Source organism: Coenobita brevimanus, chromosome 53 (genome assembly GCF_032717465.1).
Source record: "Coenobita brevimanus isolate Jiangsu-jjx chromosome 53, ASM3271746v2, whole genome shotgun sequence".
Taxonomy (NCBI): domain Eukaryota; kingdom Metazoa; phylum Arthropoda; class Malacostraca; order Decapoda; family Coenobitidae; genus Coenobita; species Coenobita brevimanus.
Genome location: NC_137006.1, coordinates 3,130,001 through 3,153,843, shown reverse-complemented (window position 1 = coordinate 3,153,843; position 23,843 = coordinate 3,130,001). Strand labels below are relative to the sequence as shown.

The 23,843-nt window shown below is 41.7% G+C and overlaps 2 protein-coding genes across 2 annotated transcripts in view; one reads left to right on the top strand and one right to left on the bottom strand.

Moving 5' to 3' along the window:
• On the bottom strand, window positions 1-2,661 carry ox (ubiquinol-cytochrome C reductase complex subunit oxen). The gene is made up of 2 exons (XM_080273085.1): window positions 2,470-2,661; window positions 1-796 (listed from the first exon to the last, which is right to left on the bottom strand). The coding sequence occupies exons 1-2, from the start codon at window positions 2,611-2,613 to the stop codon at window positions 728-730; spliced, it is 213 nt and encodes a 70-aa protein (XP_080129211.1). The 5' UTR covers window positions 2,614-2,661; the 3' UTR covers window positions 1-727.
• A 3,761-nt stretch (window positions 2,662-6,422) lies between these two features.
• The window catches only part of LOC145400711 (WD repeat-containing protein 47), a 74,513-nt gene continuing 57,092 nt past the window's right edge, over window positions 6,423-23,843 (top strand). Inside the window, exons 1-5 of the mRNA XM_080273146.1 lie at window positions 6,423-6,635; window positions 7,491-7,622; window positions 9,081-9,224; window positions 10,240-11,477; window positions 19,593-19,725. Coding sequence (XP_080129272.1) covers window positions 6,423-6,635; window positions 7,491-7,622; window positions 9,081-9,224; window positions 10,240-11,477; window positions 19,593-19,725 — 1,860 coding nt within the window. The remainder of the gene's footprint in view (window positions 6,636-7,490; window positions 7,623-9,080; window positions 9,225-10,239; window positions 11,478-19,592; window positions 19,726-23,843) is intronic.

Here is a 23,843-nt window from a genome sequence, read left to right as displayed (position 1 = left end):
TATCTTACATTAAACAATATTTATTCTCATGAATATACATAATGAACAGTTGAGTTTATACAGATGAAGTGATGATCATCAAAATCTTTTGCTAAGCCATTCATTAAAGTGAACCATAATTTTGGAACCATCATATGACCCATGAATAAAAAATGGGTTGGTTAGCAATTTGGTCCTTTAGTATGATAGTACCTCTTTCACTTCATACTTGCTGCAGCCAAAGTATTTCATTCAGCTTTGGGGAAACTCCAGTGGGTAGAGACTAATGGGAAAATTCTATAACCATTAAGTATGAGGTTCTCCCAAGCCAAATAAAATCACTTGGCAGTAGTAAGAATACAATAATCATCCTTCATTTTTCATGATTCTGACTTTGATGGTTTCTGTTCTTTGTAAGAAAGAACCATCACAAATACACTAGTATTCACGTGAAAATTATACTTTAAACAAGTATATTCTAATGTCTGGTGATGTTCTGGGGCACTACAGAGAAATTTTCATGCAATCACATATAAATTACGGCTGTGGTGGCCCTTTTAGATGAGTCTGAATTATTCCTTGCTCATCATCATTTGAGGGTGTGTCTGTTCCTCAACACCCATGAAAAACACAGGATGGCTGTAGGCAGCACCATACTCAAGGGTTTAAACACATCTGATGAAACTCTGGCTGTGCTGGCAGATGGAATGAATCTGGTGATGATGTCCCTGGGTTTGCTATCTCTGGCCTACTCCTCCTCGTCACCTTCCTCCACAGATTGCTGGCCATAACGGTGCTTGATGTGCTTCCACAGTTTCTGCCAAAGAGAATCGCACATTTACAAAAAAGAACAAGGATCTACAAATGCCTCTCAATCCCCTCCCTAGCCCCCACGAGGTGGATAATGGACTGCAGAAGGGCAACTTCAATTTGGAGTCCAGTAGGTTCATCTTCTGATGAACCTGAGCCCACAAAAAACAAAATCAACAAGGGCATGTATCACCTCCAGCATTATTCTATTTCCCACAGAAATCCATTATAGTATTTTGGAGTGTTCTGTAACCAGCACCCATCTACACAAACACCTACTGGTATTCTTCCATTACAAAAATCAATAATAAGAGGAGGGAGTAGGCTACAGCTCCAGCTACTCACGGCAATATTCCCAAAGATGGGAAAACTGGTGATGGGGAGTGCCGAAGCTCCTGTTACATCAGTCCTCTGAACTATCTCCTGACCATTCCCTCTGCTGGCATTTTTCAGGGTATGACTAACATGGTGAGTAGGCCAGCACACACTCCCATATTTCTCTGATTGTCCACTACATTACATGCAGCTTAAACCACACACGCCGTACCCTATAAAAACAAGGGTTGGTGCCAGAAAGGGCATGCAGCTGGAATACTTTGCCCCTGTTACTTAGTGGAGGGCTCAAGTGGAGGCGTGGGGCAGGCTCTGTCAGCACGGCTTTGGGCCAAGATAGGGCTGGGGCTGTCCCCATTGCCCCATCTGGGCTCAAGGTTGTGCAGGTGGGGCCTATGGTCCTCTCCACCATTTATTTACCCCAATTATGAAATAGAGAGGCTGCTAGAGAGAGAACAGCAAGGAGAACCATCATCAGGTAATCAAGGCTGATGCATACAAGCTTGCTGGAGCATTTAAATGAAGCAAGGTGAAGTGCAAAGCATATTACAGTACAAGGGATATCAGTAATTCATGTATCTCACTAATGCAATTTAACTAATTTTCCTTATGCTGTTTGTACCCACTGTTCATTTTGAGAATATTTTACGTTTAGGTAAATATAATAATAGTATAGGCTTATAACAATGCCGAAAAATTGTCAAAATTTGCCTGGCAACTCTCAAGGTACATTTTTGGGGGGCAATCATAGATGGTTAAAATCATGGGAAGGGTGGGGGGATGATGCCCCTCCCCCCACCAGCTGGGTTCTGTTAGGTTAAATTTGGTTCATAAGTTCCTTTTGGATGACCTTGACCTTATTCTGGGTGTTCATATGAATGTTTTTAGGTGATATGAAGAAGAAGAAATTGCTGTTATGAGTCCACTACCATCATGCACTATTTATAAGTGCATTACCTCTTATTACTGATTTCTGATGAGTGTTATAGAATATTGGTACAGGTGTGAGCTGTTCCAGACCAGCCCCAAAATAACCAAATCCATTATGAAAATTTCACCCTACCCTAACCCCTTCAAGCTGATGATGTATTTTATTAGCCTATTGTTGCTACTTCCAATTTTATTAAACTTTGGCAGAATCTTGGAGGTTAACAACAGCAATGCCCCCTGGAACTGCCATCTTAAGATTGAATAAGATCATTCCATGGTTTAATGAGAATTATATCAACCTAAATCAAACCAAACGTGACCTAGCTTAGTTTTCTCTTTCACCTTAAATCCTCCAAAACATAAATATTGTTGTTTTTAATTAAGGGTAGATTACGTCACTGGATCAGCTGTTCTCACCCCCTGGTTGATGTTTTCGTATATCCCGTCGGTTATCATGTCAAAGCCTCGCTCGAACATGAAGGCGCCCGCCACTGCAGCCAGCACGAAGGAGGACGTCCGCCGGAACACATTTTGGTACAGCTTTGCCGCGAGACCAGCCATTATTCGTCCTCTGTTCTCTCCGGTTAGTTGACTCTCGAACAATCACCGAGAATGGCGGCTGCGATTGAGTACTGTAAAATGGAAATTGACAATGCTTTTATATATAATTAGAAACGTACGTAAATGTGCGAATATTTGTAGTATTATTTATATATGATACACCTCAGCAATTAGATGAATAAACACATGATAAATATTTTCTAAAATCGCAAAACAATGACTCATGATAACCGCAAAGTCTCATTTCGTGTTCTTCTGTGGTAGGTTTATTATGGTAAATGGTTAGTAAAGCAAGTACGCAGGGTAATAATGATACATACTGACTGTAATTAATAACATTTGGTGAGAAGATCAATGGCCTAAGGGCATTTACCAGCAGGGTCAGTGATGCCTATAGATTCGTAAGTTAAATAGGCCGGAACAGTTTAAGTATGGAAGACGCCACATTGGTACATATAATGGTTCGCGTTTTGTGCAAATGGCTAGTTTATTAAGTAGCCTGTTGTTAAGTGCTATTCTAGATTTTTATTTCAATGATTTGTATGTTTAATATAACTCTCGTTATAATAAGTAATATTATTTGTGTGGAGTGGAAGGGCAATACGGCGCGTCTTAAGCTTCAGTGTCAAGACCTGTCTGAGTGACGTCATGACCAATCAGATCTCAGAACTCCAGTGTTTTGGGTGGTGATCTGCCATACACCGCAACAGACAACAATACTTTATAATTAAACATCATCTAGAATGATGGAAATGGAATATACTACCACAAAGTAAAATAAATACAAATCAATAAGAAAACCATAATGTTGCCGTAAAAAATAAAGTTTTTCTCTATATCAATTTAATTTTAGTATAGTAGTCGTTGGCATCCCCTCACGTGGACCCTCCCAGGATCTGGCAGTGGAGTTTAAGATGTGTCAATTATCGCTCTAAATAACTCCCATAATTACTCAAGGTAAGCGGTCAGACCAATATCCGAGCCTACGTGCCGGAAAGATTATTGGAAGGGTGAAAAATGGCGTGTCAGGGGAGGAAATAAGGATAAAATGGAGGGGCTGGGAGGAGGCCTGGGCGCAAGTGGTTCCATACATTTATCCCGAAAGACATAGTGAATTATGAGTATTTTTCTCGTCAGTCAGAGTACTGGGGTGGAGATAATACAGGTTCTTGTGTAAATTAAACATATGGGAATTTTTCATTGTGTGGTCTTTAAATTTAGGCTTATTGTTCCCCTCGCCTACCTGTCAGGTGTGTCATCAGTGAAGGAAGCATGAGTCAGTAATCATGGTTTACTGATTTGACTTTAACTCGGCCAAAAAATTTTATCTTTCCATATTCTAAGCATTAACAGTAGATGAACCCTGAACTATAATGCCAGTCATGAAGAAGTGCTTTGGAAAGGATTTAAAGCTGTAGCATTGTTGTTTTCTGGCATTGAGCTACAAAAGGATGAAAATCTGGGCCAAGGTAAGGTGAAAGAAGTATAGGCAATTGTTTACAAGACTATAATCTCCCCCATCATATTCAAAATGTCTAAATCTCTTCACTTGGTACTTCTCACAAATAGTAGAAGTCTTGTGTAGTTTGTTATGTAACTAAACAATGAAACAGAATAGTCATGTGGCAGAAACAAGATTATTTTACATTTTTAAAAAATTATTATTACCTTTATGTTAAAAAATTATTATTACCTTTATACCTAACTCATGCTAAGAAAATTATGCCTAAATTATTATGCTTATAATTCTGCACCACTTTCTTCTGTAAACATCCCTCACTGAGCAACTAAAATCCCCTTACAGTAATATCCCTTGGAGATTAATTTAAGTTCCCTTATATCCCATGGGAATTAACTTAAAATCCCTTAGAGTAATATCCCTTGGAGATTGATTTAAATTCCTTTAGAGTAGTATCCCTTGGAGATTACTTTAAATCCACTTGGAGTAATATCCTTTGAGATTAATTTAAATCCCCTTAGAGTAATATCCCTCAGAGATTAATTAAATTCCTCTATGGTAATTCCCTCAGAGATTAATTAAATTCCTCTGTGGTAATTCCCTCAGAGATTAACTTAAAATCCCATTGAAAAATCAGGTTTATTTATGTCTGACAGTGCTGCCCTCTTTGTTGGCTGCCATTTTCCTGGTGATGACTTTTCAAATGATCATGGGTCTGATGAGTGGATTTTTTTCTTTTAAATATGCTCGTTAAAAATGGAAACTGCCATACCAACCCATTTGTATAGACATGAGGTTGTTTTGTACACTATTTCAAAATCAGTTAATTTCAGAGAGATGTTTATATTTGAAAATATGCTTAGAATAAATGTTCCTATCTGTTGTTTTTTTCCAGCACAAATATAGTGTACAGGTACGATGTGCAGAAATTTACCACATAAAAATTTAAATACAAAAGTGTCACTGTTTTTGAAGGATTTGTGAGCATTGTTTCTGAATGTGTTACTGTATATGGTAGTCGCAGTGCACAACTATGAGGTTGTTATTATCGTTCCCTGGCAACCTAACCCTCAACAGTGCATCCAGTTTCATGTATAATATGAGATGCATGTGATTTGTGTATAATAATATTCATGTATAATATATTCGTCCATAATAATATCATTCATGTATAATATCAGATGCTGTTGGCATCCCTACGTCAAGTGGGGTTGGTGGAGGATTAGTGCCCCTCCCTGTAAAACAATTAACTCTAAGCCCTTGACCACCCTGTCTGGGATACATGGCGTCTGGCAATGAATGAATGAATGTATAATATGATACGAAATCAGAAGCAGTATTGACGGGTAGGTTGCCAGGGTATGATAATGACAACCTCAGAGTCATGTGCTGCGACTATAGTAAGAGAGGTCTGCTGTACACCCTCCCTAAACAGTATCAGCAGTGTATGAGGGTTTTGAAAATGGTCAAGTTCTCCAGACACACATGAATATATAAATCTGGTCCCTCAAAGCATAGAACACCCAGTGGCTGTGTGAGTTTTTTTTATGATATCGAGTTCTAATAATTACCCAGCCAAAGATAATATTTTCACTTATAATCACAGGATGCCCATTATATCACAATACTTCAGCCATGTTTGAAAATGAGATGTGCATAAGAGTGCCCATACTTTTTTGGTACCGGTAGGGTGTACGTTTAGCTGAGAACTTAAGGCCTTATATAGATCGTGTCAGAGTATCTATTTATATATCTATTGCCAGACATCTTAATCTCATTAGGGGTGGCTACAAACATTTGTCTCCATACCACTCTCTCCTCTTCCATTTGGCTGCTCTCCCCCCAACTCACACCCCTCTTCTTCCCTCATATCTCCCCACTCCATCCCTCCATCTCATTCTTGGTCTCCCCCTCCACCTCACTCACATAGCCTACACTATTTTAGTCAGCTTCTCAGTTTTCATTCTCTCCAGATACCCATACCATTTTATAATTGGTATTGCTGTATTTCCATTTCAGACATTATCTAATTTTTCACCTTCCCAACCCAAGGGCTTAATGCTGAGGGCGTGCGTGAGCCTACGAGAGGAGGACGTGGCTTGGCTGGCCTTTGACTTCCTCCATTTCATGGTTTTGTTTGCCTCCAGTCCTTCATCTGCCTACCTAAATCCCTCCACCCTTTCCTCTACTTTCCCTCCACCTTGCCCTCACCCTCCACCCAGCTTGTTTACCTCCACTCCTCTCAGTTTTTTCTCCCTCTCACACCTCCCTAATATTTACACTCCTCCATCCCAGTTGTGTCCACTTTGCTATGCACTAGGCTAACTAGTTTTTCCGACCCCAGGGCACAATGCCGAGTGCACACTTGAGTCTACGAGAGGAGGACGTTGTTCGGCTGGCCCTCGAGTTCCTCCACAACCGCTGTCTCCACATCTCACAGCTTAATGTGGAGCGGGAGACCGGCATCATCAACGGCAACCACTCGGATGATGCGTTATTTCTCCGCCAGCTAATACTCGATGGGCAATGGGATGACGTGCTGGAGTTTGTGCAGCCCCTGGAGGTGAGAGAGAGAGAGTGAGATTAGGAGTTACTGTATGCATTTATGTTGAGGAGAGATGGACTGTGTGTTTGTGTTAAGGAGAATGTTTTGTCTGTACTGAGAAGAGAGAGAGAGAGACCATGAGTTATGCATTGATGTTGAGGAGATTTTGTGTTTGTGTTAAGGAGAATGTTATGTCTGTACTGAGAAGAAAGGGAAGGTCTTGTCATTGATATCCCTCTTACTATGCACACACTCACTGATTCTCTCTCTCCTACCTCTGAAAAGTGTTGTGTAGGGAATAGGCGTTGATACCGATACCCTAAATGATCTGATTCTCTGTATACTTGCTTCAAAAACTGTTGTGTAGGGAGGAGGCAGTGATATCCTAAATGATCATTGTTATAGCTCATGATGCCCCAAGGATAACAATACTGACTTGGAAATATCACAAGCAGGCAATATAATGCATCCTCATGAAGGCAAGTTTATCAGTGTAAGGAGTCATTGGCCATTTGTCAGTCTGTCTTGCTCTTGAAGGGTGCCCCATACTTTTTGGAGCAAGTTTTCTCTCGATCTCTCTCTCTCTTTTTTTTTTTTTTTTTTTTTTTTAAATGCAAGAAAGAAGGAACTAAAGGCCAGGAGTCCACAAACCATTCCTTCCAAGAAAAAAAAAAAAAAACAATACAAAAGAGAGCCAAACTCAAGATCCATTCATTTCGAGATGCCTGGACACACTACGTTTGAAAGACTGGAGATCACAGGAGGTGCGAAAGACAGAGAGAGAGAGACAGTTCCAGAGTTGACAGAGTGTATGTAGCCTCACTGATGTCTTTGTCTGACACTCACACCTTCCCTGATGTCTCTGTGTTCCAGGCCATCGACGCGTTTGAGACCAAGAAGTTCCATTTCACAGTGCTCAAGTACAAGTATTATGAACTGCTGTGCATCAAGGCAGAGGCCCCGGCAAACCCCAGTAAAGAGGGGGCAGTGGATGAGCTGGTCAAGGTAGGTTTGGAGACACACACAAGTACAGTAAAAGTCCTGTAATCCAAGTCGCAGGGGACTGAAGGTCTTTTGGACTATTGTGTTTTTTTTTTTTTCCCCCCGGATTATTCGAAGGGCCCTTTGAAAACATTAGAAATATGTACTTGATCATTAAATAAACACTTAAAATGATTTGGGTTATTGTTTTAGACACTGGAAGTGCATAGACGTGTAGATGATGAGTTGCAGGCAGGTACATCCAAGGCCAAGGGCAAGTCCAGGCCAGATAATTCCCTAGATAAAGCCCAGAAAAATTCAAAAAAATCCCAGAAAAATTGGAAAACCCAGAAAAATTAGAAAAATTTTGCCTTGACAAATTGGGTGTCTTGTGATGTTCGTATTATTGGTGGCCGGATTAGAGGACTTTTACTGTATTTGTATGTAGATCTCATAGTCCATACTGTGTGACCTGGCGTATTATAGGAAAGATTTATTGCTGATGACAGATTGAATAAGAGTATGGTGTTGTGTAGGGACATTGATGGTGACACTGATATAAACGGTCAGCTGTATAGAAAAGTCTCAACTCCCTATCCGTTAAAGGGGAAAGGTGGATTGTAGGGCAGTGTTGGCTTGCAGTGTACTTGGCTCACATCCAGATCAGCCTGAGACCAAAGCATTATTGACAAAAAATAGGATAGCCGAGAGAGTGCATTACTTGGGTCAGAATTAACTCATCTCTTGTCCCCATCAGCTCATCTCTCGTCCCCATTGACTCATCTCTTGTCCCCATTGACTCATCTCATGTCCCCATTGACTCATCTCTCGTCCCCATTAACTCATCTCTTCTCCCCATTGACTCATCTCTCATCCCCATTGACTCATCTCTCGTCCCCATTGACTCATCTCTTGTCCCCATTAACTCATCTCTCGTCCCCATTAACTCATCTCTCGTCCCCATTGACTCATCTCTCGTCCCCATTGACTCATCTCTCGTCCCCATTAACTCATCTCTCGTCCCCATTGACTCATCTCTCGTCCCCATTAACTCATCTCTCGTCCCCATTAACTCATCTCACATCCCCATTAACTCATCTCTTCTCCCCATTAACTCATCTCTTGTCCCCATCAGCTCATCTCTCGTCCCCAATGACTCATCTCTCGACCCCATTAACTCATCTCTCGTCCCCCTTAACCCATCTCTCGTCCCCATTAACTCATCTCTCGTCCCCATTAACTCATCTCTCGTCCCCATTAACTCATCTCTCGTCCCCATTAACTCTCGTCCTCATTAACCCATCTCTCGTCCCCATTAACTCATCTCTTGTCCCCATTAACTCATCTCTTGTCCCCATTAACTCATCTCTTGTCCCCATTAACTCATCTCTCGTCCCCCTTAACCCATCTCTCGTCCCCATTAACTCATCTCTCATCCCCATTAACTCTCGTCCCCATTAACTCATCTCTCGTCCCCAACAGGTCCTGAACGAGCTTGAAAAATATGCGCCGAACAAGGAAGCTTACTCCCAGCTGTGCCTGTACCTGACCCTACCCCGGCTGCACGAACACCAGGACCTGCGCGATTGGAACCCCAGCAGTGCCAGGGTGCAGTGCTGGACTCAGGTGGGTGGAGAGGGAGAAAGAGTATGATACAGGTGGGTGGAGAGAGAGAGAGTACGATACAGGTGGGTGGAGAGAGAGAGAGCGTATGATACAGGCGGTTGGAGAGAGAGAAGTAGCGTATAATACAGCTGGGTGGAGAGAGAGAGAGTATGATACAGGTGGGTGGAGAGAGAGAGCGTATGATACAGGTGGTTGGAGAGAGAGAGAGAGAGTATGATACAGGTGGGTGGAGAGAGAGAGAGAGCGTATGATACAGGTGGGTGGAGAGAGAGAGCGTATGATACAGGCGGTTGGAGAGAGAGATATAGCGTATAATACAGCTGGGTGGAGAGAGAGAGAATATGATACAGGTGGGTGGAGAGAGAGAGCGTATGATACAGGTGGTTGGAGAGAGAGAGAGAGAGTATGATACAGGTGGGTGGAGAGAGAGAGCGTATGATACAGGTGGGTGGAGAGAGAGAGAGAGAGTATGATACAGGTGGGTGGAGAGAGAGAGAGAGAGCGTATGATACAGGTGGGTGGAGAGAGAGAGATTATGATACAGGTGGGTGGAGAGAGAGAATGTATGATACAGGTGGTTGGAGAGAGAGAGAGAGAGAGCGTATAATACAGCTGGGTGGAGAGAGAGAGAGTGTGATACAAGTGGGTGGAGGGAGTGAGAGAGAGAGAGAGTATAACAGGTGGGTGGAGAGAGTGTGTAATAGAGAGAGAGAGAGAGTATGACACAGGTGGGTGGAGAGAGAGAGTGTATAATAGAGAGAGGGTAAGAGAATGATACAGGTGGAGAGAGAGAGTATAATATAGAGTCGAATACAGTGCCCTTTACAAATGCTAGTCATCTCTGTCACGTTAATTTTGCAGTATAACGGAAGGTCTTAATTTTAACTGAATGTGGTGGAGGCAAGAAGTGGAAAAAGAGGCAGGATATGATGACGATGATAATGATGGTGATGGTGGTGGTGGTGGTGGTGGTGGTGGTAATGATAAGTGTGAACATCTAAGTATTATTTTCCAGGTCTTTCCCTTGGTGGAGAAGTTCCTGCCAGCGGAGCACCGTAGTGGTCTGTCGGGTGCCATGGAGGGGGTGGGGATGGCCAGGAATGATCGTCTGGTTCAGCTCATCATTAAGGGTCTGCTGTATGAGTCCTGTGTTGATTACTGCCAGAACCAGGCCACAGGGGACGGCAGTGGTGGGGGAGGCGGTACTCTAAAATTCCCTTCACTTCTTGCCTCCACCACGTTCAGCGACTCGGACCTTTCGTTGCTCTCGTGGCTCCAGAGCATCCCGCCTGAGACCTTCGCCTGTCCCTTTGAGCAGCGAACCCTAAACGTCGACGTGGAGAGACTGGAAAAACCCCCGCTTGAAGCTTCATGGACGGAGCATTTACTCGTCACACCGTTCAAACCCCGTACCTTCCCCCACTCTGCCATGCCCTACAGCCGCCCCAGGGCCACGGATATTATGTCTCGCTCTCTCAACCCCAATCTGGATGGCCTCCCGTTTGGACTGGGGTCTAATCGTAACTCCATGGCCCTCTCGACGGGGGATATAAACGTCATGTCCAAGAGCATCGCCAGCTTCCACCTCACTGGGAAAAAGACAATGAATACCTCAGTTGACCGGCTGTTCGATGCGGAGAATGTGTTTACATCAAGCTCATACGGCGACCTCCCGACCATAATAGAGAAGGTGGGCCCGGGTCAACCAAGGCCCCCACCCAGGAGAGCACGGTCCAGGAGTCCAGATAAACGGCAGTCAACCGATTCCCTCAACAAACCTGCGCTCTCGGACAAAATAGAGAAGGAGATCCGTGACGAGAAGCCCTCATCCCCCTCACCCCCGACTCTCCCTCCGAAGTCCTCCCCCACACCTCCGCACTCGGCCCATCCTACTTCCACTGCACCCCAGACACCATTCCAGCACACACAGTCACAACACCCACCGCATCCCAAACAAAACACCCCACATCAACCCCTCCCCGACCCCAAGCCACCAGCGCCACAACCCCACCACAACCACCAGCCCAAGCCACCTCCTCCACCACCCCAGCAGCAGCAGCCTCCACCACAGCACTTTGACAACAACTACAACTCCAGCAACGATCGGGAAACCGGGGAATTGTTCAGTATATACCAGCGTCGGCAGCAACAACAACTACAACAACAGCAGATGTACGACCACTACGGGAACAACAACCAGGTGATGATGAACATGGCGCCCCTCCATCACCCACCCAACATGAACATGAACAGGTGCGCAGTTTACGTTTGTGGAAAATGATTTACTAATGTGCTGAATTTTTCCACTCACTTCACTTTCAGCATTCATCATCTTCATCATCATCATCATCATCATCATTCAACTCTAATTAAAACTTGTCATCACCTGTATCTTAAGTTTCATCAATATCTTTATTAGTATTCATCATCATCATCATCATCATCATCATCATCATCATCCTTATTCCCAAACTAAATGAAGGGGTGAAGTAGGATGCAGAAACAAGAAAAGATTGAGAGTATGAGATGGGTCACACAGTCATCCACACAGCACCCAAGCCTCTGGAATCCTGACTTCATCTCACAGGCAGCACCATCTGCACATATTTTGTTGTATTGTCCCCTGTAGATGCTCTTCATATACTGATAGGATAGGCATTAGGTTGGCTGCCTGGAAGAGTGGTATGATGTTCTGGGTGGAGAAGGTGCTTGTGTTTCTATCCATCCATCCATCATCCAATCCTACGCTGCCCCATGAGGAGTGTAGGAGCCTGGTAATGGTTGTCTTGGGTGGAGTAAAAAAGAGTGCAGGCCTTGTCATGCACATCGTACCTAACATCATCCACCATTACCACTAACAACTCACTGATATTTACAGATGCAGGCAGTCTTTGTTATAAGTCAGTAATTTTTACCAAAGATTTTTTTTTTTTTTTTTTTTTTTTTTTAATACAATTTGCACTGAAAAACTGGGGGAGGGGGTACTGGCAGATTGGCTTTATATAAGGTGCTTAAAATATTATTTAACACTGATGTGGAAAGCATTTTTGTGTGGGTGCTGGAGAGGGATGCCCTAACATGCTGACACCAGTATAACTGGGTGGCTCCACTGCCCAGTTGTTTAAATGTCCCTCAGTTCCCTCCTTATCCCCCAAAAGGAGGATTGTGGATTGCAGGAGGAGGGGAATTTTAGCCTACACTCCACTGGGTTCACATTTCAGATGAACCTAGGGCTACAACAACAACAACTAATGTACTGATTTTGTCAGCACCTGAGTGAAATAGTCCTAGAAAGTGTTGACACTGATGGCAAATAAGCATAGACTTTTTGTCTCTTTAAAACTATGAACATACATTTGTTATCATGATTTGGTGTATGGCCAGTTGTGTTCCATGACAAGTGTTAGTCCCATGTACGTATTGACATTCCTTGCACCTTGCCACGTGGAAGGACCTTGTTCCGACCCTGGCTAGCTGCTCTCTGCCATAGGAAGGCAGCTGCCTGCTTATGGTCACCGGGTCTGCTTGGCCAGACAGACCAGGTTAGAGCAGCAGTAGCAGCTTGTGTTAAAAAATTTTTTAAGCACCTTGTGGATAGCCAGGGAACTGATAATTGTCCTGTAATTTACTATGTATTTAAAATGCAAAAGATTGTAAAATATAATGTGACTTCTAACAGTGACTGGCTATAACGTTCCAGGCAATACATTTGCCACCTTATTACAAACTCACCCACAGCTCACTAACCACTAGCTGCTATATTCAGCTGAGAGAAATACAAACAATCAAAGTTTTAATGAGCTGATTTGTTATGTGGTACTTTATATTGCCAGGATTTTGTTAGCTCACTGAGAGAAAGTCAGTAACACAGTTGTAGGTAGCTCACTGTACAGTACATGTCTAGATTGTGATGCACTGGCTGGTGAGTCTCATTAACTTTTAGGCTGTTGCCATATTATTTTACACATAGTGAGTGATAGAAAATGTTTAACAGCTGTTGAAAGAGAATACTGTATAGATAACATGCACTATTTCAGCATGCATCCCCCCTTTTTTTATGCTACTTTTTTCCTATTGAATACACAACACTTGCCATCAAAGTTAAGAGCCCAGTGCATCACAGTGACTCCATACAAACAGTAATATCTACATGTCAGGATACAATTTTAACCATAGCATATTGTAGTGTTGGACATGTAACTATCTGGTTCATAGTTTAGGACTTGTAACCACAAAATACACTTGTTTCTGGCTTCACATCAATTTTATGGTGAATCGTGGGCAGCTATGGTGTTAGTTTATAAACAGATACAGTTGAAATGTACCTGAATATTTCCACTGATATTCCCTACTGATATGTGTATGGGTTAGAGCATCACCAACGTACTGTGTTTTAAATCCTTTTGTCTCTAAACTTTAACAATGTCCCCCCCACCATAACAAACCCTTCCCCCCCGCACCTCTAGAAGTGTGCGGTTCAGAAAGTTCCCCCGAGGCGGCTGTGTTTGGTGAGTGTCCCGGCCAGACTGTGCACGATTTCCTATATACAATTCCCCATCTTCCTCCCCCGTTTGGCCAGCAGTGATACGGCTGATTGTTTTGAACTGAACATTTGTTTTTTGAGCTTGAGGTTTGGATTGCTTGAGTTTTGGAACCAAGCTGTTTAACCTAATACATGTGGTTGATGTCCCTACCCCCTTCAGCTGGCAATTATGTACGGTACTGTATATAGCTATGTATTGTAGTGACTGGCTTGCACATGCCTCATACTGGTGGGCAGCTCTACAAATATGCATTCAAGCTGCAGTGATATTGCAGGTTGTTTTGATCTGAGCCTGCTTTTTTGATTTCAATGGAGGTTTGGATTGATGAGTTTCAGAATTACATCCTGTGAAAGAGATGTTTTTCGGCTTGGCAATGGCTTGAATGCTCGATTTTTGGAAACAAGCCATATAACAAGGATGTTTTTGTGAAAGGCTGCTGTTATATAAATATCAAGCTGGTTTTGAAGTGCTACAGCCACTGAGATGTTTTCCTGCAGTTGTATACCAGTCTGCTTTGGCCAGTGACAGTTGCTCGGCATTGCATTGCTTTGAGTCGCATCATCTTGCCTCTTTGGCTGCTGTGAATGCCGAGTGTTTTATGCAGCCAGGCGATATGCTAGCAGTCAGAGGGTTATAAGCCATTACTGAACCCTCCCATTGCTGTGAATACATCTTGGTGCCAGTATTTCATTCAGACTTTTTATTCTAACTTGGCCTAAAATTGCCATCTATCCATCTTGAATGCCGAATGGTAACAACACTTTAACTCTTTAATATGATACTAATTGTGAAAAATTGGTATAGAAAGGATGTAGAGCTGTAGTTTTATCTTTTTCTGCCACTGAACTACATGAAATAAAAGTATGAAAATCTGGGCCAAGCTTATGTGAAAGACCTGTAGCAGAGGGTTTGTTTGCTGATCATGCTGGCTTTGGTTTTAACTTGTACATTGAGCTGCAGCGAGGTGTGATGGAGAGAAACAGGAAGAGAGAGTAGAACGAGTGAGAGTCGCAATGCCAGCTAAAGCACCTTGCAGTCATTCTTGTTGTGGTGTTCTTGTGTCAGTTTTTTGCATACCCTGCCCTAAGGATTTTGGAATAACTCTTACACTGTACATAATTTTGAATATACTGTATATGAAACAAATAGAACAGGTTTACTTAGTATATTTTCTCAATTTAGAAAACTTTAATATGTGACCCTCATGGTGTTTTTTTTAATTGTGTTTTTTTTTTTATAGAATATAGATGTCCCCCCCCCCTGCCCTGTGCCCCCATAGAGAACATATATACAGTATAGTAGACTGGAGTATTACTGATTTGCAAGGGTAATAATGAGTATTCCGTGCTGGAACTATAGTGATGATTTTTAACCTCTTGATTTTGAAAAATATTATACTAATCTTAATAAAATCCTCTTATGGCATCCAGAATAAAATGAAACTGATGCCATGGTACTGAAAGGGATATTTGTGTGATCTTTAAGTACCAAAATTACTGGGAAAATATTTGAAGCATAAGGTTCTTCACAGTCGTTTATAGAGGCAACTGATAAGGCACTCCTCCCGTATTGCCACACTGCCCTTTCTCACCCCATGCCTCAGTGGTGCTTCAGCCTTGGGACTAATTGTGGAATCCGATGGTGGAGCACGCCTGTTGTATGTGTGTGTGTGTGCTTACCTAATTGTATCTTAACAGGAATGAGTCAAGCCCGTACTCTCCTGTGTGTGTGTGTGTGTGTGTGTGTGTGTGTGTGTTCTTACCTAATTGTTTCTTAACAGGAATGAATCAAGCTCTTACTGTCCTGTGTGTGTGTGTGTGTGTGTGTGTGTGTGTGTGTGTGTGTGTGTGTGTGTGTGTGCTTACCTAATTGTATCTTAACAGGAATGAGTCAAGCCCGTACTGTCCTGTGTGTGTGTGTGTGTGTGTGTGTGTGTGTGTGTGTGTGTGTGTGTGTAATTCACCGGGTCGGTCAGGATCACTTGATGGTCGTGATTGTCAGCTTTTTACCCTCCCGGAAGGGAGCTGAGAGCTCATATAGTCCGATCTAAGGGCAAGGCTGTGACCTTCACACACGCACACACCCGTCCCCTTGCTCGAGGGGGACAGTAACCACCCACTTCGTCAGTGAAACTTTTCGCAACCTGAGCAAGGCACGAACTCCCGTCTACCAGTTGGCAAGCGAGAACGTTACCACTGCACCAGCGAGCGGTGTGTGTGTGTGTGTGTGTGTGTGTGTGTGTGTGTGTGTGTTCTTACCTAATTGTTTCTTAACAGGAATGAGTCAAGCTCTTACTGTCCCGTGTATGTGTGTGTGTGTGTGTGTGTGTGTGTGTGTGTGTGTGTGTGTGTGTGTGTGTGTGTTTGTGTTTATGTATGTGTGTGTGTGTGTTTATGTGTGTGTGTGTTTGTGTGTGTTCTTACCTAATTGTATTTTAACAGGAATGAGTCAAGCTCGTACTGTCCCGTGTGTGTGTGTGTGTGTGTGTGTGTGTGTGTGTTCTTACCTAATTGTATCTTAACAGGAATGAGTCAAGCTCATACTGTCCCGTGTGTGTGTGTGTGTGTGTGTGTGTGTGTGTGTGTGTGTGTGTGTGTGTGTCTGTGTGTGTGTGTGTGTGTGTGTGTGTGTGTGTGTGTGTGTTTCTTACCTAATTGTATCTTAACAGGAATGAGTCAAGCTTGTACTGTCCTGTGTGTGTGTGTGTGTGTGTGTTTAATGCAGGGAAGAAGGAACCCAAGGCCAGAAGTCATGATTCAGCATAGAACTAAAGATATTTCCATTCAACATTTGGCTTTACCATGCAGTTCAGTAAAACCAGTACTCCAGTGACACCTTAGACAGTAGTGGCCCCTCATTTTGAATATTACACTGTACTTCATTACATGTACAGTGCGCATATTGTACCGTAGAGAGCAGGAAGACTTTTTATCGTAGCCCCAGAACATTTGTACATAATCCTGTGAACAATACTGCATATGTACAGTTTGTATGTAACCCCCCCCCTCTATATTCCCCCTCCCCCCACCCTCCCCTCTCTCTCCCTGGTACTGTAGGGCAAAATACCTGATATTATGATTTTTTCTCCATTTTGATTATTATTATTATTATTATTATTATTATTATTTTTTTTTTAGGGAATGTTCTGTAGTTTTATTTTCTTTTTACATGGGTTGTGATTTTTTTTTTTTTTTTCTCTCTCTCTCTCTCTCACACACACACACACACACACACACACACACACACACACACTAGACATAAATAGCCAAGAAAGCTGTTGGGACCAAAAGCTCCTGGATCTCGTACAAGAGTTTTTCTTAACGCAACATGTGAGGGAAACCACCAGAAAAAGAGGACTTGATGTACCTTCAGTGCTAGATCTAATATTTACAAGGCAAGAATATGATATTGACAGTTTAATATATCACCCTCCACTCGGCAAAAGCGATCATGCAGTACTAAATTATAACTTCAGGATAGCATATGACATAGTAAACAGCAATGATAGTTACAAAAAGAGCCTAAACTATAAAAAGGGAAATTATCAAGACCTAAAGAAGTATTTCTTAGAAGTTGATTGGGAAAATGAGCTTAGAGGACAAGATTTTAATGCTGTATATAAAAAATTGTGTGAATTTTATGAAATAGGAGCCCAGAAATACATCCCACAGCACAAAGAAGCAGATAAGAAAATACAGAAATGGTTCAATACAGAATGTAAAAAATCAAAAGAAAGAAAAGATTTGTTGTGGAATAGATACAGAAGACACAATAGTGAAAGGGTGTATAATAATTACAAACAGGCAAGAAACGACTATACAAGAATAAGGAGGGAAGCCCAAAAACCGTTTGAGGAGGATATAATAAATAAAAGTAGTGATCAACCAAAGCTGTTTTACAGCTATATCAGAAGCAAAACTAAAGTAAAAGATATAATACAATCCATTACGGACGAGGGAATCACTTATACACAAGAGAAAGATATTTGTGAAGCACTAAATAAGAATTTCCAATTAGTTTTTACAGAAGAAAAAAATTTTGAGAGGGACTATGTGGAACTCGCATGTCCACACATACTACCAGATATACAAATAGCAGAAAAAGTAATACAGGAGGAGTTAAGTAGATTAGACAGAGGAAAAGCAGGTGGTCCTGATGAAATTTCATGTTGGGTACTACGAGAATGTGCAAAGGAGTTATGTAAACCATTATTTTTAATTTTCAAGAAATCCTTGAGTCAAGGTAAACTACCTGATATTTGGAAAAAAGCAAATATTGTCCCCTTATTCAAGAAAGGAAATAGACAAAATCCACTCAACTACCGACCAGTATCACTGACCAGTGTTGTAAGCAAGGTATTAGAAAAACTTTTAAGAAAAGCTTGGGTAAATCATCTAGAAGAACACAGTATGATAACAGAAAGACAGTTTGGTTTCAGAAAAGGAAAATCATGTGTTACTAATCTGTTGAGCTACTATGACAGAGTAACAAACACAATACAGGAAAGGGAAGGATGGGTGGACAGTATCTATTTAGATTTCAAGAAAGCTTTTGACACAGTACCACACCAAAGACTTTTATGGAAACTGTACCATCAAGGAGGAATTCGAGGCAAACTGTTTTCTTGGATGCAAGACTTTCTCATAAAAAGAGAAATGAGGACAGTACTAAGAGGAAACTACTCATCATGGAAAGAAGTGACTAGTGGAGTACCACAGGGTTCAGTGCTGGCACCAATCATGTTTTTAGTGTATATAAATGATATAAACAGTAACACTGGAAATGAGAGCTATCTGAATATGTTTGCAGATGATGCAAAAATACAAAGGAGAATTACTAACACAGACTCTTGTAAAGAGCTACAAGAAGAATTAAATAAACTTCATGAATGGAGTAGTACATGGCAAATGGAATTCAATGTGGACAAGTGTCATGTAATCAAGTTTGGTAAAAGTGGAAAAAGACCTGATTGGGATTATAAGTTAGGAAATAAAACCCTATACACATCAGAAAGAGAGAAAGACCTAGGTGTGATTATCAATAACAGACTATCTCCGGCTGACCACATCAGCGAGAAGGTACGGAACATGTATACACTGCTTGCAAATATGAGAATAGCATTCACGTACATAAATGAAGACATGCTAAGAAGGATAATAACATCATTCATTAGACCAGCCCGGGAATATGCGTCAGTAGTCTGGAGTCCTCATCTCAAAAAGCACATAGACAAGATTGAAAAAGTTCAAAGGGCTTCTACAAGATGGATACCAAGCTTAAGGGACCTAAGCTACGAAGAAAGACTAAATAAACTGAATCTACCAACACTACAGGAGAGAAGGAAAAGAGGTGACATGATAATGCTATATAAGTGCATATCAGGAAAGGAGAAAATAGACATAAATGATTACTTAACATATGGAGAAGCATCAGCAAGAGGACACTGCAAAAAACTGCATAAGAAGAGAGGTGATAAAGACGTAAGGAAATTCAGTTTCCCAAACAGAGCTATTGATCAATGGAATGCACTACCGAATGAAATAGTGTGTGCCAAAACAATTCACAAATTTAAGGATATGTACGATAAGTATGGTTTAAGACACGGGACAGTACGAGCTTGACTCATTCCTGTAAAGATACAATTAGGTAAGAACAATTAGGTAAGAACACACACACACACACAGCTTAATATCTATCCATCTATCAGTTCCATATTTTTATCAGTCTTTCGTTTCAACAGTACCCTATATTTTTAATGGCAGGAAAGACACGCCACTAGTAAACATCACCTGTGCTAATGTTTATGTTTCTCTGCCGTCCCCAGGATGATGAGTGGCATGCCAGGATCGATGCCCCATGGACCACCCCCCACAGATGGCCACCCCCATGGCCCCCCTCACCTCCAGCACCCCCACCCTGCCGCCCCTCCATACCTACAGCCCTACGAATCGATTAAGGTGAGGGTTGGCTTGTTTACGATAGATAGCTGATGTGCGACTATGGTGGACCTTAAGAGATACTGCCTGTGTGTTTTTCTGTCTATAGCCAGGTGCCGTCATCCCATAAGGGGTGGTAGTTTGGCTTTATGTTCATTGTTTTACAGGGAGGGGCACTAACCCTCCACAAACCCACTTGTTGACATGTAGGGAACACATATGGGTTGGTTCTGTGGTTACTGTCACGGGGTTTTTATAATAACACAGTGTTTTTATAATATCACTGTTTTTTTAAATAAATGGTTAAATGTTATTTAAATTGATAATAATATTAAATAATATTGAAGAGCAGAGACAATGATTGTCTTGCTACATCAAGCAACGATTACTTTACGCTGACTTGCTACGATTCTCTAAGAACGAGAATTTATAAACTTTCTCAACAGTACACAGCAGAGACTAATTACTCACAATTGCTGAATTAGTACTGTTAGCCTCTGGAGAAAGTTACTTCACCCCTGACAATAAATAACTAATACTAATAATAATAACAGGTCCTTGCTGGTGCTTAACTCCTGTCACAACGGATTTTAAGTTAATACAACAAGACTGGTCTAAGTACCAGTTATGAAAGCAAACGTTTATGCAAGCTAGGAGCTGTATGGAAAATAAGCTTAATTATGGAGAAATGAAACAAAATTTTACTTTACATTGAGCTCAAGAAAAAGAAGTTAAATTTATTAATTACAAAAAATAAATTTAACGTTACAATTCAGATCAAATCAATGAGACGCACTCACTCACTCACACAAAAGCTAAATACTTACGCCTAGGAAAAAAACACCTTAACTAAACTCTAATGACTACAAAATACAAAAAGGAAATACTAGTCAATGAATGCGGTGTATCACCCAAAGCTGGAGAACTAAAGGTGGGAGGACTGGATTAACTGTCTCAGTGGAGCTTGGGTGCTAGCGACCTCTCACACTTCTTGGAGCACAGGACCTTCCTCCGTCACAACAAACACTAGACTGCTAAGTCATGGGAAAGAAAAGCGGAGCACTCGGCCGCATTTTCTAATGGTCAGAGGCAAGCAGAGACGAACAATAAAGAACAATAGTATCGCTCAGTACAGCACTCAGTGAAGTGCATTAAATCGGTCACTTTTGAAAACAGTGACGAATGTTTTGGAAAGTATACCCCGAAATGGAGGGAGAAACGGTTAGCTGAGCGATACACAGTGAGTTTTCCACTAATAGTTCGTGGTTTCTCACAAAAGGGAAATGTCGCGAATTGATTCGTGACATTACGCCCTTACAAAGTTAAATTTTTTCATTATGGGAAAAAATTTGTGGATACTGTATATATATATATGTACACATCCTAAGTCATTCACACAAGATTCACACTGTGGTGTGTGTGCTATCCTGCTACAGGAGAAAGTCGCAGTCGCCAGTGAGCGAAAAAACCTCGTATTTACGTTAATAGAAGCAAGCTTGAGGGAAAAACTCCGTGACGACGGTGAAAAATCCTGTACTCAGGTCAAACTGAGCGAAAATTCGCTACATTTACACTGACAACTAATTGTTGTGTAGCGTGGTGTATGTAATACACGGTGTAGGTGTGACAGTTGTAGTGTAACTGTACCTACGTGCAAAATGACATAGTAAATAATAACATGGCGACGACGAAGGCAGAGGAGAAGAGGCGGCAGCGTGCGGCAGACGATCAGCTGGTCCGCACAGCAAAACTGCTACACCCATCGCTGAACCTGCAAAACCAATTGAGGTGGAGCATCAAAAGTGTCAATGAGACAAAATTCTTATTAAGTTACAATTACTCTCTCTGCCTAGCAATCAGTACATGCTACAAAAAGTACGCTCTGGCTGAAAAATACGAGTGACAGCCTAAGCTTCGTACATTCGAGGTCGCCATTAATTATAGCACATGATTAGTGTCAGCAAGTTGAGAATCCTTGTGCAAACTCGGGTCTTCCATAGCCTCGAACTGCACACGGGTCCTCAACCTGTGCCTTAACCTACAGTTCTTATATTATTATCGGAGAGCTGAGAATCCTTGTGCAAACTCGGGTCTTCCATAGCCTCAAGTCGCCTCTGCGGAGTTCTCACTTCCCCCTTAACCTACAGTACTTATATTAGTATCGGGGAGCTGAGAATCCTGGTGAAATATTATTCGCCCAGTCTTTCGCCACCCCCTTAACTTACGGTACATAATATGTATGTACAGGCCTTGGACATAATGTGTCCTGTGGGGCCAATGGGCGAGACGTCAGGTCTGCACTTTTGACTGGGAACCAGGCTGGTCCTTGGATTACTCAATAAAAGCTGGAAACCCTGGTGAAATATTATTCGCCCAGTCACCAACTAAAATAGAAAATGGGAGGAATTATTCCTAAATTCCCGACAGAGGATGCCTATCACGGAACCCAGCATACAACAACTGCTCATGTTAGTCAGCAGCTAGTAGGCGAGACATCAGGTCTGCACCTACGTTATCACTTCCCTTGATGTATCTCACAACAAGGTTAAACTGCTGTAAATACAGTGTCCAGCGTGTCAATCTTGCATTAGCCGTCTTGGTCGTGCTAAGACTAGTGAGTGGCATATGGTCAGTTTCCAGAACAAATGATGCCCCAAATAAATAATAATGATATTTTTTAACACCATCAACCACAGCCAAGAGTTCCTTCTCAACAGTACTGTAATTCCTCTCGGCGGGTTTTAGCCTACGGCTGTGGTATGCCACTGGGAAGATTCCACCTTCCGATTCCTGCATCAATACGGCACCTACTCCATCTTGTGAAGCATCAGTGCGCAGTATGAAAGGTTTGCTGGAATCAGGCAACTGCAAAATGGGCTCCTTGCACAACATATTCTTGAGGGTGGCAAAGGATCTCTCTTGCGCTTCTCCCCATTCAATGGTGTTTGGAGCATATTTCCGTAGCACTTCGTACAATGGTTGGGCAATGAGAGCAAAGTTGGGGATAAAACTCCTATAATATCCCACTAGGCCAAGGAATGCCCTAACCTGTTTCTTGGTCACGGGTCTCGGGGCTTCTTTAACCTTCCTGATCTTGTCACCCTGACACCTGCAGTGGTTGTTGCCAACAATATGACCGAGGAACTCCACCTCACTGTGAGCAATCTTGCATTTGCTAGGCTTCACAGTCATGTTGAAACTCTGGAGTATACTGAAGACAATTTCCAAGAGTCTGAAGTGCTCCTCCAATGTGGCGTTACCAAGAATAAACTAGAGTTAAGTACTCTGTTGATTAATAAAGCAAAAATTCACTTGCTAAATCAACGGTAACCACCAGTAAACTTGTGCCTATAAACTTTAATAATAAATACCTAAATATGAATGAGTGAGCACTATCTCGTGAATAGCTTTAGAGCTAGGAGTTAATATCCTGGAATGAGGTCGCCAATTGTCACGGGGTTTTTATAATAACACGGTGTTTTTATAATATCACTGTTTTTTTAAATAAATGGTTAAATGTTATTTAAATTGATAATAATATTCAATAATATTGAAGAGCAGAGACAATGATTGTCTTGCTACATCAAGCAACGATTACTTTACGCTGACTTGCTACGATTCTCTAAGAACGAGAATTTATAAACTTTCTCAACAGTACACAGCAGAGACTAATTACTCACAATTGGTGAATTAGTACTGTTAGCCTCTGGAGAAAGTTACTTCACCCCTGACAATAAATAACTAATACTAATAATAATAACAGGTCCTTGCTGGTGCTTAACTCCTGTCACAACGGATTTTAAGTTAATACAACAAGACTGGTCTAAGTACCAGTTATGAAAGCAAACGTTTATGCAAGCTAGGAGCTGTATGGAAAATAAGCTTAATTATGGAGAAATGAAACAAAATTTTACTTTACATTGAGCTCAAGAAAAAGAAGTTAAATTTATTAATTACAAAAAATAAATTTAACGTTACAATTCAGATCAAATCAATGAGACGCACTCACTCACTCACACAAAAGCTAAATACTTACGCCTAGGAAAAAAACACCTTAACTAAACTCTAATGACTACAAAATACAAAAAGGAAATACTAGTCAATGAATGCGGTGTATCACCCAAAGCTGGAGAACTAAA

Bases quoted from the DNA above. Each gene is read 5' to 3' on its own strand.
- ox (XM_080273085.1), bottom strand. From the start codon at position 2,613: ATGGCTGGTCTCGCGGCAAAGCTGTACCAAAATGTGTTCCGGCGGACG. The intron at 797-2,469 runs GTGAGAACAGCT...TCTCTTTGGCAG, and splicing joins ACGAAAACATCAACCAGGGG to AAACTGTGGAAGCACATCAA.